This window comes from Rhinatrema bivittatum, chromosome 4 (assembly GCF_901001135.1).
Source record: "Rhinatrema bivittatum chromosome 4, aRhiBiv1.1, whole genome shotgun sequence".
NCBI classification, from domain to species: Eukaryota; Metazoa; Chordata; class Amphibia; order Gymnophiona; family Rhinatrematidae; genus Rhinatrema; species Rhinatrema bivittatum.
In genome coordinates this window covers 289,626,082-289,639,531 of record NC_042618.1, presented here as the reverse complement: position 1 = coordinate 289,639,531, position 13,450 = coordinate 289,626,082, and the positions used below count along the sequence as shown (strand labels likewise).

The 13,450-nt window shown below is 43.9% G+C and overlaps 1 protein-coding gene across 2 annotated transcripts in view; it reads right to left on the bottom strand.

Annotated features, from left to right (window-relative positions):
* Window positions 1–13,450, bottom strand: part of ABCC9 (ATP binding cassette subfamily C member 9) — a 976,112-nt gene that overhangs the window by 437,740 nt on the left and 524,922 nt on the right. For both annotated transcript variants that reach the window (XM_029600177.1, XM_029600176.1), the window contains exon 22: window positions 3,206–3,331. In XM_029600177.1, coding sequence (XP_029456037.1) covers window positions 3,206–3,331 — 126 coding nt within the window. The remainder of the gene's footprint in view (window positions 1–3,205; window positions 3,332–13,450) is intronic.

The following is a 13,450-nucleotide window of genomic DNA, read 5'->3' as shown; positions in this document are numbered from 1 at the left end:
GGTCCACAATGGGTACCAAATAAAATCTATTTCTCAATAGTTTTCAACAGCATGTAAAACAAAATTAGATGTCACTTAAATAAAGTTAATGCATCCCCAAAACAAAGAGCACATTATGGCAAACGTGTCAGGAAAGTCAACCCAACCCAGACATCAGCTGGCATTTCAAAAACCTGCATCAAGGGGACTTATCTTTAATAGTTGTTCACTCTGTCTGATCGCTCTCTGATCTATCATTTGATCTCCAAATATTCAAAGAAGGTCTTCTTTCTTTGTTTTGAGTCTTTGACATTGTCTTGAGTCTTAAACAGCATTTACTCACATAAACTACTGAAGCAAATGAAATGAACCTAAAAAATGCTCCCAAAAAGTGAAATGAAGGAATGAACTGAACCAAAAATTGTTTGTGCACATCCCTATTAAAGAGTATTGGCATATCTGCATTGGACTTCCAAGAAGCCTGGAGAAACCTGCAATGAAAGACCATGGTTAAAACCTGAAAATAAATGAGCATGGGGAGGCTAGATGTTTGGAACAGACTCACTAATTTTGGTGATTGTATGAATAATTTAATAAACTTGGTCAGAAGACATAGCTAGAAACCTGAATAATTGTATTAAGTAGGTATGTGCATTTGGGAGAAAGGAAATAGGAAATGACAATGAAATTTCCTATTTTGTTTCTGGTCATTTTCACAACAAAATAATTTTAATTCCTTGGAATTTTGTATCATTTTAAAAATTGGAAAAAAAAAATAAAGTCACTTATCAGGCCTAGGCCTAGGACCAAGCCCAAGGCCTCACCTAGGGAATAGGCTAATACCCTATACAGGGACCACAGTCTACACCCCAGTACGTCTTTGGGGTCTTGGCCTAGGCTGGGTCCTTGGCCCAGGGTTAACCTAGGCCCAAAGGCTGGATCTGAGGTCTCGTAGGTCCTCTTCCTTTCTTTCCACCATTTTTGAGGGTTTTAAAAAAATATTTCATGTTTTTTAAACTAAAGAAATTAAATAAATATTTAACAAAATGAAATTTGTAAGAAGCTCCCCCCAAAAATGAAACAAAAACCAAAACAAATTTTTTATCTCTGTACACCCCTAGATTTAAGTATTGGATTTGTAAGAATCTAAAAGGAAGATGACAAACTTTGAAATGCCCTTCCAGGAGAAGTGCTGAAAGCCAGAACTGTGAAAGTTTTGAACATGACTGGCACAGATTTAGAGGTTAATGGTGCAAGAACAGGGGAGAGGACAGATGGAATAAATAATGGGGGAACTATGTTGGGTTGAGCAAGGGAGCCTGTATACTCAACTACCCAGAGTGGTAGAAACAGAGGAGTGATCTCAACTGGCCAGACTGGATGGTCCAATTGGACTTTTTCTACCATCATTTATTATATTGTTAAGCAAAAGTGTGTAAACTACTTAACACGAAGAGAAGCTAAGACAATGTTTCCAAAATTAAATCACAATACAAAAGGGAACACGTTGGTATCTGATCACCCCAGAGTTTTACACGTGCTAGTATTATAAAAATGCTTATCTTCCATTAATTTGGCATATTAGCCACAGGTTGTAATATTATATCAGCCTGTTCGCTCACACTAGCAACCACTCAAGTAATGTGTGTTTTCACATTTTTTTTTAGTATATTTTTTGTGCAAATAAACTTAGATTTGGATAGGTCAGCACTATTTGAGCCATTGCTGGTGTGAATGAACAGGCTGGTAGTGTTGCGCTGATGATGGGACGGAGCACAACTGGGAGCTCTCCAGCCTGGAACGAGGAGAGTGTGTGCCCTTGCGGTGTGGATGGTCCAAGTCTGAGAGTCAGGAGCCTCGAATCCTCCACTGACCTGCACGCCCATGAGGCCACCAACGCAATGGTGGTTTCTGAGTGGTCCTTTGACTACTTCATGCCCTTTCAGACCTGCCACAGGGTGCAGCAGAGGTGGTAGGTCGGACAGAGGTCACAGTGGGAGAAGGCCGAAGGCACTGGAGCTTGAAATAAAGACTCAGATGTAGCTTGAGATGAAAACAGGAAACAGAGAGGGATGAGCAAAACCCTCAGGCGCCCTACACAGCACATGAGGCTGGTCGTGGACCACACTGTCCCCTATGTGTCCTACACAGCCGGGCGGCTGTTCACGGACCACAAGGGGAGCAGGAGGCTCAGGAGGTCTCATAGCGCAGGATTGTAGAAACCCCTTGGATCCTTCAGAGTCAGGACTGGAAAGACGAAGATAAAACTTGGAACTTGGAAGCTCAGATTAAAAGCAAGGAATCTCCGAAGGCATGGGTCCTACAGGACCTGAAGCATTAGGACCAGATACATAAGGCTGGGGATCACACAGAACTTGGACCATGATGGAACTTCAGGAATGTCACGGAACATCAGGAATATCATTGGAACATCATTGGAACAACAGAACAGAGACCAGGAAGATACAAGAAGACCCATGGATAAAGAGCAGAAATGCCTGGGTAGGAGCTGGAGACGAGGAGTCCTTGGGAGGACTTAGCCCCTTGCCAAAGCAAGGACTGAAGAGCCCTTTTATACGGCTGAAGAAGATAACTCCCTGGAAGGAGTTCAGGAGGACCACACCTGCGTTGGCCCTTTAAATCTCAGAGGAAGCCACAGGCCTGCCCCTAGAAGGAAGCTGGGCAGGACCCTGGACAGCGGCCATGCTGCCGCTTTGAGAGAGAAGCAGGGAAAGCTGGAGGAGGGCCGTAGGACAGGCCCCGACGTCATCGGCAGCATCCTGCCACGAAGAGAAGGTCCGGGGGCAATATCTGCCGTGGGAAAGGCCCCGGCTTCTGCGGCCTCTGGGCCGCAAATAGAACAGAGTCGCCAGCAGCCTCCTGCCGCATTAGAGAAGCCCGGCACGGCTCCTGCCATGCCGGCAAGATGGTGACCAAACCGCGGGGATCCACGACGTCAGACAGGCAAGCTGGAGAGGTCCTGGGCTGCTGCAGCCTCCGGGCCATGAAGGTAAGAGGCAGCTCCTGGCACCAGCCATGGGCCGCATCGCAACAGGTAGATGATTACAATATGTGGCTAATATGCCAAATTAAGGGGAGATAAGCATTTTTATGACACCAGGACATGGGATACTCTGGGATGATCAGCTACCATTTCACAATGTAAAACTGTACAAATCTTTTGTCCCTCCCCTCCCCCCCCCCCCCTCCCACTCCTTTTACTTACTTTTTCTAATTCCTGATCCTGCCGATTCATGAGAGTTTTCCAATGTTCATAGAGCTCTACATCTTTGTTTTGAATGTCTTTCAAAGTTCCTTCTCTCAGCACAGTTCCTTCCTTCATGGCTATGATCTAAAAGTAAAAAACAAATTCAATATTATATATATTGTAGTTCACAATAGAAATGTGATAAACCATTGTTTTACACAAAACCAATTTAAAAAATGTATGTATATTTTTGTCTGGTTTTCAATTGACAGCAATATATAACGTCATATGTTCAACTCACTATGAATGATAATACATTTCAAGAAATATAATGAACAAAAGGAATATAAAATATGCCATACTGGGTCAGACCAAAGATCCATCAAGCCTGCTATTCTGTCTCCAGAGGTCAATTCAAATCACGTGGCAAGTACCATCATTTAACAAATCCCATGCAACTAATGCCAGCAACAAGCAGTGGCTATGCTTGTTTAACAGCAGTTTATGGACTTCACTAGGAACTTCTCAAACCTTTTTTAAACCCAGCTACACTGGCTGCCTCCAGAGCTTAATTGTGCTTTGAGTGAAAAAGAATTTTCTCTGATTTAAATTTGCTACATGCTAATTTTATGGAGTGCCCCCTAGTTCTTGTATTATCTGAAAGAGTTAATAACTGTTTCACATTTACCCATTCAAGTCCTTTCATGATTTTGTAGACTCTAGCATATCCCCCCTAAGTTGTCTCTTTTCCAAGCTGAACAGCCCTAACCTCTTTAGCCTTTCCTCATAGGGGAGCTGTTCCATCCCCTTTATCATTTTGGTCACCCTTCTCTGTACTTTATCCAATGCAACCATATCTTTTTTGAGATGTGGCAACCAGAACTGCACTCAGTATTCAAGATGTGGTCTCACCATTGAGCAATACAGAGCATTATGACATCCTCTGTTTTATTTGCCTTGCCCTTCCTAATAATTCTTAACATTGTTTCCTTTGTTTTGACCGTCATAGCACAGTGAGCCAATTTCAATGTATTATCCATTATGGTGCCTAGATCTTTTTCCTGGGTGGTAACTCCTAAAATGGAACCTAACATCATGTAGCTACAGCAAGGATTGCTTTTCCCTATATGCATCACCTTGTACTTGTCCACATTAAATTTTCATCTGACATTTGGATGCCCAATCTTCCAGTCGCACAAGGTCTTCCTGCAATTTATCACAATCCACTAGAGATTTAGCTACTCTGCAAAATGTTGTGTCATCTGCAAATTTGATCACCTCACTTGTTGTACCCCTTTCCAGATTATTTATAAATATATTAAAAAGCACCGGTCCTAGTACTGATCCCTGAGGCACTCCACTGTTTAACTTTTCCACTGTGAAAGCAATCCATTTAATACTACTCTCTGTTTTCTATCTTTTAACCAGTTTGCAATCCACAAAAGGATATCGCCTCCTATTCCATGACTTTTTAGTTTTCTTCTAAGTCTCTCATGAGGGACTTTGTCAAATGTCTTCTGAAAATCCAAATACACCACACCTACTGGTTCACATGTTTATTCACCCCTTCATAAAATTGTAGGAGATTTGTGAAGCAAGACTTCCCTTGGGTAAAACCATGCTGGCTGTATCCCGTTAAACCATGTCTATCTAAATGATTTGTGATTTCATTCTTTTATACAGTTTCCAACATTTTTCCCAGCAGTGAAGTCAGGGTCACCAGTCTTTACTTTCTGGGATCTCCCCTGGAGCCCTTTTTAAATATCGAGGTTAATTTGGCCACCCTCCAGTCTTCTGGTACAAGGGATGATTTTAATTTTTTTCTAAAAGGTCTGAAATTTCATTTTTGAATTCTTTCAGAACCATGGAGTGTATACCATCCGGTCCATGGAATTTACTACTCTTCAGTTTGTCCATCTGGCGTACTACATCTTACAGGTTCACCATAATTTTGTTCAGTTGATCTGAATCATAATCCTTGAAAACAGTCTCTGGAATGGATCTTCCCCCCCCCCCCCCACCCCCACAACATCCTCTTCAGTAAAAACTGAAGAAAAGAATTTGTTTAGTCTTTCTACAATGTCCTTATTTTCTCTAAGTGGATGCTAGGGAGGTACCCGTTCCGGAGATGATTTTATGCGTAATGATTCAGATGAACTGAACCAAATCACGGTGAACCTAGAACATGTAGTAGGTCTGATTGACAATATGAAGAGTAGTAAATCGCCTGGACCAGATGGTATACATCCCAGGGTTCTGAAGGAACTAAAAAATGAAATTTCAGATCTATTAGTTAAAATTTATAACCTATCATTAAACTCATCCATTGTACCTAAAAACTGGAGGGTGGTTAATGCAACCCCAATATTTAAAAAAGGTTCCAGGGGCAATCTGGGAAACTACAGACCAGTTAGCCTGACTTCAGTGTCAGGAAAAACAGTGGAAAGTATTCTAATAATCAAAATCACAGAATATATCGAAAGACATGGTTTAATGGAACAAAGTCAGAATGGCTTTACCCAAGGCAAGTCTTACCTCACAAATCTGCTTTACTTTTTTGAAGAGGTTAATAAACATGTAGATATAGGCGAACCAGTGGATGTAGAGTGTTTGGATTTTCAGAAGGCATCTGAGAAATTTCCTCGTGAGAAACTTCTAGGAAAAGTAAATAGTCATGGGTATGTGGCAGTATCCTTTCGTGGTTACAAACTGGTTAAAAGACAGGAAACAGAGAGTAGGATTAAATGGACAATTTTCTCAGTGGAGGGGAGTGGGCAATGGAGTGCCTCAGGGATCTGCACTAGGACCCGTGCTTTTCAATATATTTACAGATGATCTGGAAAGGAGTACAATGAGTGAAGTAATCAAATTTGCAGATGATAAAAAATTATTCAGAGTGTTAAATCACAAGCGGATTGTGATAATTTGCAGGAGGACCTTGTGAGACTGGAAAATTGGGCATCCAAATGGCAGATGAAATTTAATATGGATAAGTGCAAGGTGATGCATATAGGGAAAAATAACCCATGCTGTAGTTACACGATGTTCCATATTAGGAGCTACTGCTCAGGAAAGAGTTCTGTTATGAGCATGGCTGCTATGCAGCCGCCTCACCACCAGAGGTCCCCCATGAGCATGTTCTTCTGGCTGGCCCACTCCTTCCTTCCTGTCTACTCTATACCCCAGACTTTCCTTTATAATCCTGTCTAGCAGTTCCATCAGTGCTTCAGCATCGAGCTCGCCTGGGCTCCTGCTCTAGCCTTCCTTGCTTACTGTGTGTGTGGCCTACGGGCCTTCTGCCTTTTGTGTGTGTGTGGCCTACGGGCCTTCTGACCTGACTTGCCTTGCTTACTGTGTGTGTGGCCTACGGGTCCTCTGCCTACGGTGTGTGTGTGGCCTACGGGCCTTCTGACCTGCCTTGCCTTACTTACTGTGTGTGTGGCCTACGGCCCCTGCCTACTGTGTGTGTGTGTGGCCTACGGGCCCTCTGCCTACTGTGTGTGTGTGGCCTACGGGTCCTCTGCCTACTGTGTGTGTGTGGCCTATGGACCTCTGCCTACTGTGTGTGTGTGTGGCCTACGGGCCCTCTGCCTGCTGTCTGTGGCCTACAGGCTTTCCGCCTGCTGTGTATGTGTGTGGCCTACGGCTCCTTAGTCTGCTGTCTGTAGCCTTCGGCCTTTGCCCCGCTCTGCTGCCTTTGGGCTTATGTGTTTCATGTTCAATGTTAGTGCTGTCCTGGTTTGTCTGTACAGTTCTCTGTCAGTCTTGTTTCCTCAAATCAGTCACTTATACCTCCAGCCATTATCACTCTTACCTGCACGCTTCCTGAATTCATCCTTACCAGCATCCAGTTCCAGTTTCCTGTACACCTTTACCTACATTCACGCTCACACATACCTCCATGCTGTTCCAGTATTCAAGTTCACCCTTACCTTCATGCATCTGGTATGAGGTATCTCCAGCCAGTATTAGACTCAGTCTGCCTATTCCACCTTCCCACTTGCCCATAGGGTTTACTCATTCCTGCCTGCACCAGCCAGCATCTAGACTCTTCTGCAGTCCTGCCTTTCTCCACCCTGAGACACCCCTGTTAGTGGTGTTCACGACTCCTGGCCTGTGCCCATTCGTAACAAGTTCTAGGCACCATAGTAGATACGTTAATATCATTGGCTCAATGTGCTGTGGCAGTCAAGAAAGCAAACAAAATGTTAGGAATTATTAGGAAGGGAATAGTGAATAAAACAGAGGATGGGGTAATTGCCAGGTTCTTGTGGCCTGGTTTGGCCTCTGTTGGAAATAGGATGCTGGGCTTGATAGACCTTTGGTCTGACCCAACATGGCAATTTCTTATGTTCTTATGTCATAATGTCTCTGTATCGCTCTATGGCGAGTCCGCACCTTGAATAGTGTACAATTCTGTCACTGCATCTCAAGAAATATATAGTTGTAATTTGTTGCCAGGGTATGTGGTTAGTGCAGTTACTGTAGCCGGATTTAAAAAAAGGTTTGGATAAGTTCTTGGAGGAGAAGTCCATTACCTGTTATTAAACCATGCTCGTATAATCTCTGCAGTTTATTCTTCCTGTTCCATTTCCAGGTTTTTATTATGTTTTAATGTTATGCACTTATTTTCCTTATCTAGATATATTTTGTTACACCTCTTTTTTATCGTCCTTTTATTCTGTAAAGTTACCTAGTTTTATGTATTGTTTCCTCAACTGTTACAAGTAAACCGATGTGATGTCCCTCGAACATTGGTATAAAAAAAGCTTTAAATAAATAGCCAATTTTGAAAATAGTCAATGCTATTAATAGCATCAGTAGCGTGGGATATACTTAGTTTTTGGGTACTTGCCAGGTACTTGTAGCCTGGATTGACCACTGTTGGAAACAGCATGCTGGGCTTGATGGACCCTTGGTCTGACATAGTATGGCAATTTCTTAAGTTCTTAGACTTCTGACATTAGGATACAAATACTTCAAAATGTGTTTTTTGTTTGTATTAACATTCTTCTTTTCAGTTACTTTACTTATTCAGATTTATATTCCACTTTTCGCAGCACTTCAAAGTGGATTACATTCAGGTAATGTAGGTATTTCCCTATCATAATTTGGAATCATTTAGCTCAGGTGATTCTTTACTTATAGGCACATGGACTACTTTTCTTATAATTGGAACCTCTGTGTTGGGATGCCATAACTAATACTTCATTAGTATCCTTCGAAGATACCTCTCTCCAAATCATGTGCTGCTGAGCACCTATCGGCTTTCCCCTTTTTTCTAGTTTAAAAGCTGCTCTATTTCCTTTTTAAAGATTAGTGCCAGCAGCCTGGTTCCACCCTAATTAAGATGGAGCCCATCCCTTCAGAAAAGACTCCTTCCCCAAAAGGGTTCCCTACTTCCTTACAAAACTGAATTCCTCTTCCTTGCATCATAATCATCTCCTCCACGCAATGAGATTCTATAGCTCTGCCTGCCTCTGGGGACCTGCACATGGAACAAGGAGCATTTCAGAGAATTCTACCCTGGAGGTTATGGTTTTCAGCTTTCTACCTAAGAGCCTAAATTTGGCTTCCAGAACCACTCTCCCACATTTTCCTATGCCATTGGTGCCCACGTGTATCATGACAGCCGGTTCCTCCCCAGTACTGGCTAAAATCCTATCTAGGAGAAGCATGAGTTCCCCCACCTTTGCACTGGATATGCATGTTACCAGGAAACCCTCATGCCCACCAGCCACCCAGCTATCTACATTCCTAATAATCAAATCACCAACTATGATGGCCAACCTAAGCCTTCCATCTGGGGCAGTAGCCCTGGGAGAGACATACTCTGTGTGAAAAGACAATGCATCACCTGGAGAGCAGGTCTTTGTTACAGGATCGTTTCCTGATGCACCAGGGTGATGGTCTCTGACCAGGAGATCTTCCTTCTCCAAGGCAGCACCAGGGCTGCCAGACTAGAGTTGGGACTTAGCTACTATGTGGTTGAATTTTCCCAACATGTGAAGAGTGGCAGAATATTGGATTTTTCTAATGATCTACTGCTGTAAACGAGGATATTTGGATGCTATTTGGTGAGTTTTCAGATACTCCAAGACCAAACAACGTCTGGCCTATACTCTCCATAACCAAACTCCTCTACTTCTCTCTTCCCACTTCCACTCCCAAAGGCTTATTCACCAACATATATGGGTGACTTATTCACCTCCCTTAGGTCTGTACCATTAATTTATTTATTCCAGCTCAGAGCAGGAGTAAAGTAATTCTTTTACAATAGAATCAGAAAAAAAGTCCTGTTTGGAGCCATTTCTAGCATATGTGTCAGGGTTTGGAAAAAAAAACTGCCCTCCTGCCCCCACTGAACTTTTTACTGAGCAAGGACAGACTGAATACATTGGTAAACTGGTGTTCCCTCTGGGTCATGGAGGCTTGCAGCACTCCGCCTGCTACCTGCTCTGGCTGAAAGAAAGGTGGAACCGAAAACACTATTTGTTAAAATGGTCTGTTTTTAAAGCTTGGAGCTGCTGCACTGCAGAACCCACTCCTAAATAGTTTACTTGTAACAAACACAGGCTGTGAGGTAAGCTGAACAGAGAACAGGAAGCCACCTGATGCAGGATGTGCTACAGAGACAGAATGACCAACCAGAAGGCAAATGGCTGACTTTAGGCTGTGAATTTCCTCTGGCTTTGTGATTCAGAGGATTAGAAGCAATGCAACTCCCTGCTGGTAGGAGGGGAAAGCAGTATTTTCCTGTTATAGAAATAATGAGACTGTTCCTGGTGATCAGGAGACTGGGAATTTGGATGGTCTGAAGCTGCTGTAGCCCTGACAAGAGTGGCAATGGAACAAAGCTAAGTGAACTAAGATTTCATGGGGTGAGCTGGGGAGACATGATCTTTGTTTCCCTCCCCCTTCTTTTGGAGTTTGAATTCTCTCTCAAAGGAAAAAAAAACCAAACAAAAAAACCCCTCAGGCTCCTTGGTTTACAGCTGCCTGTTTGCATTGCTGACAGCCTTGCATTCTAGAGGCAGGTTCAGTGGTAAAGAGGGACTGAGCAAGAACAAAGAGAGATCTTGGAAGATTGTGAACCAAAATAAGAAGACTCCCAACTGTGTGGGAAACTCATCAGCTGAAATATTTTATATACCTATAAATCAACAAGGGCCCCAATGGATTTTTCTTTTTTTTACACACACACTCACACGTGGCCAGGCCCTGCGCACGCCGAGAGCATTTTAGAAAGGGCCCTGCCACGCGCATAACTCCCAGTGTGCGCAGAAGTGCCGGGCCTGAAGAAAGGGCAGGCCAGGGGGCGGGAGTGTGCTGGGACAGCACCATTAGACGCTGTCCCAGGGAAGCATACGACGGCAGCCAGCTGGCACATGGAGTTTACTTCTGCTCTGGAGGAGCAGTAAGTATAAAAACAAAAAATTTGGGGATAGCTAGGGTAGGTTTAAAGATCAGGGAGGAGAGGGGAAGAGGGAGACAGGATAGGGTTAGTGAAGTTCAATCCCAGTCAGTTCCTTTTTTGGAGCGGACTGGGAGGGAAGTGGGCAAAGGCCCGATTGCATTGCTGCACACATGGAGGAGGCCACTCCCTGTACATGTGTACATGGACATTAAAATCCGGCATGCATGTGCACATGGGAACCATGCATGGACCTTTCAAAATTGACCACTAAGGGTTTTTCCCAAAGATACAAAATGGAAGAAAAACCTTAGGGGTAGATTTTTAAAGTGTTACATGTGCCAAATCAGGGAGATATGCACGTCGCTTGAGCCAGCGTGAATCGCACACAAAAGAAAAAGTCCAAGAAAGGGGCAGGGATTGGGCATGGTCTAGGTGGGGCATAGGTGTTTCAGGAATTTAAATGGAAACCATTGCGTAAGTATTTACACTCACAAATGCGCGCTGGGATCCCCTACCATGTAACTTTACTTCTGCTATAGATAGCGTGTATATTAAAATCCCCCCACTTATGCATTAGAAGAAACACATGTGCACATCCATATAAAATGGGGTGCACATTTATGCGTGTCTAGCTGATTTTTAAGATGTGCGCATATTATAAAATGGCTGTGTCAATGGGCACGCGCTAGCATTCGTGCATTCATATACAACCGCATGGCTGTTTTAAAGTTACTGTTTTAATGTATCTGGCCCTAAGTTTGGGTAACCAGGGACTAAAATGCATCTATATCGAGTTGCTGATGTAAATTGTAGAATTTTGCTCACTATGGCTTTCTCCCATTCTGTATCTATGGGAAAAATGATTAATGAATCAGGCTCAAATTGCTAAATGATACTGAGATTTCATGCAGAGAAATCCCTTGAATACTGTGCTTAAGTGTTTGTTAATCTAACCCAAATTTTACACTACCCTTCTTCCCCTAAATACCTACAACGTTCTCAGTATTTACTAGTAAAAACCTTAAACTGTTACTGGGTGAGATTCCTTTGTTGGGTTCCTGGGGAAGATAGTAGGGGTGTGCATTCGTTTTGAACGCATATGTAAAACGCAACTTATATTTTTATACCGGAACTTTTGGCCAGCTTGGGGGGGTCAGGAGGCCTCCCCAAGCTCACCAAAAGTTCCGGTTGGGTCCATCGGGGGTCCGGGAGCGGAGGCGCGGAGGAGCTCGTGACGTCGGCGTCACATCGAGTGACGCCGACGTCATGTGCTCCTCCGCGCCTCCGCTCCCGGATCCCCGTTGGACCCAACCGGAACTTTTGGCCAGCTTGGGGGGGTCAGGAGGCCCCCCCAAGCTGGCCAAAAGTTCCGGTTGGGTCCAGCGGGGGTCCGGGACCAGAGGTGCGGAGGAGCACGTGACGTCAGCGTCACGTCAGAGTGACGCGGACGTCACGTGCTCCTCCGCGCCTCCGCTCCCGGACCCCCGTTGGACCCAACCGGAACTTTTGGCCAGCTTGGGGGGGTCAGGAGGCCTCCCCAAGCTGGCCAAAAGTTCCGGTTGGGTCCAGCGGGGGTCCCGGAGCGACCTCCTGCCACATGACCTACCTGTCACGTGGTAGGAGTACAAGATGGTGCCGGTGACCATGTGACAGGGACTGACCAATGGCACGGCAGCCCCTGTGACACAGGCTATCGGCGCCATGAGGAAATCGCAGACGAGTGCAGGGATGGCTTCCTAACTCCCCGCTGGACCACCAGGGAGTTTTGGTAAGTCTTGGGGGGGGATTAAGGAGGGTGAGGGGTTTAAATTTTTATTTAGGGAACCGGTGAACGTATGGACAGACCCTCAACTTATGGAATTCTCCATATGTCCAAATTGAACGAAATCGACCCTCAACTTCAACTTATCAACTTATCAACGAAAACTTTTTGTCTGCACATCCCTAGAAGATAGGGAGGGACCTGGCTGGTCAGGATCCCTTAGATGGTGGTATTGGGGTTTTGGGACACTATCTTGTACTCTGCAAAATATCAAACCAACAGGAGCACTACAACTGTATTTCTTCTATGCTGAGTTCCCCTCCCTTGGCACAAGGTAAAGGAATATATCTCATAGGGAGGGCTATACATATTTTAAAGGGATAGTACAGTGATGTCTGCAGCACATCACAGCATTTGTCCATTAAAAAGTATGTTTGCTATATCGTACCTACTGTACAAGCATCACCACACACGCCCTCTCCGACTCCCCTCATTTAAACCTCTTCCTAGCATATACTTCTGAGTATGATTGCGATCTGAACATATACAGACCATTAAGTCTAGGAAAAAACAAAAGAAGTCCCCAATTTTTTGGGACAAAATTGTTTTCAAGATTTTCCCTCTTCCTTGGGACTGGATGGGAAGAAGGGTAGTGTTTTACACATGGAAATGAGATCTTTGTAAATGGCTTGCCCAATCTGTGCATAAACATGCAAGTGTAATTCCAGTACATGCGTACTTCTAAGCACAAAAAAATGGAGGCATTATTGGGGTGGAGTCTGTATGGAGATAGAGATAACACTAATGTAAATTTGCTTGCACTCATAATTTTGCTGGAAAACGTGCCCACACAAATAGCAGTATACATGTACTCTTTCTGACTCAATCTTCAAAGGAAACATTTTCCTGTAAAAACGGATATAAAGTCTTTGCTTAAAATGTACCTGCACACTTTACATTTTTGTGCAAAGTTGCTGTAGTCATAAAGAAAGTGACCTGTGATGAGATGGGCTTTGGAATTTTTTTATATAACCTGCAAGGCCTTTAAAGAGCACTTTGGTAAACTCATGTAAAGAGAATTACA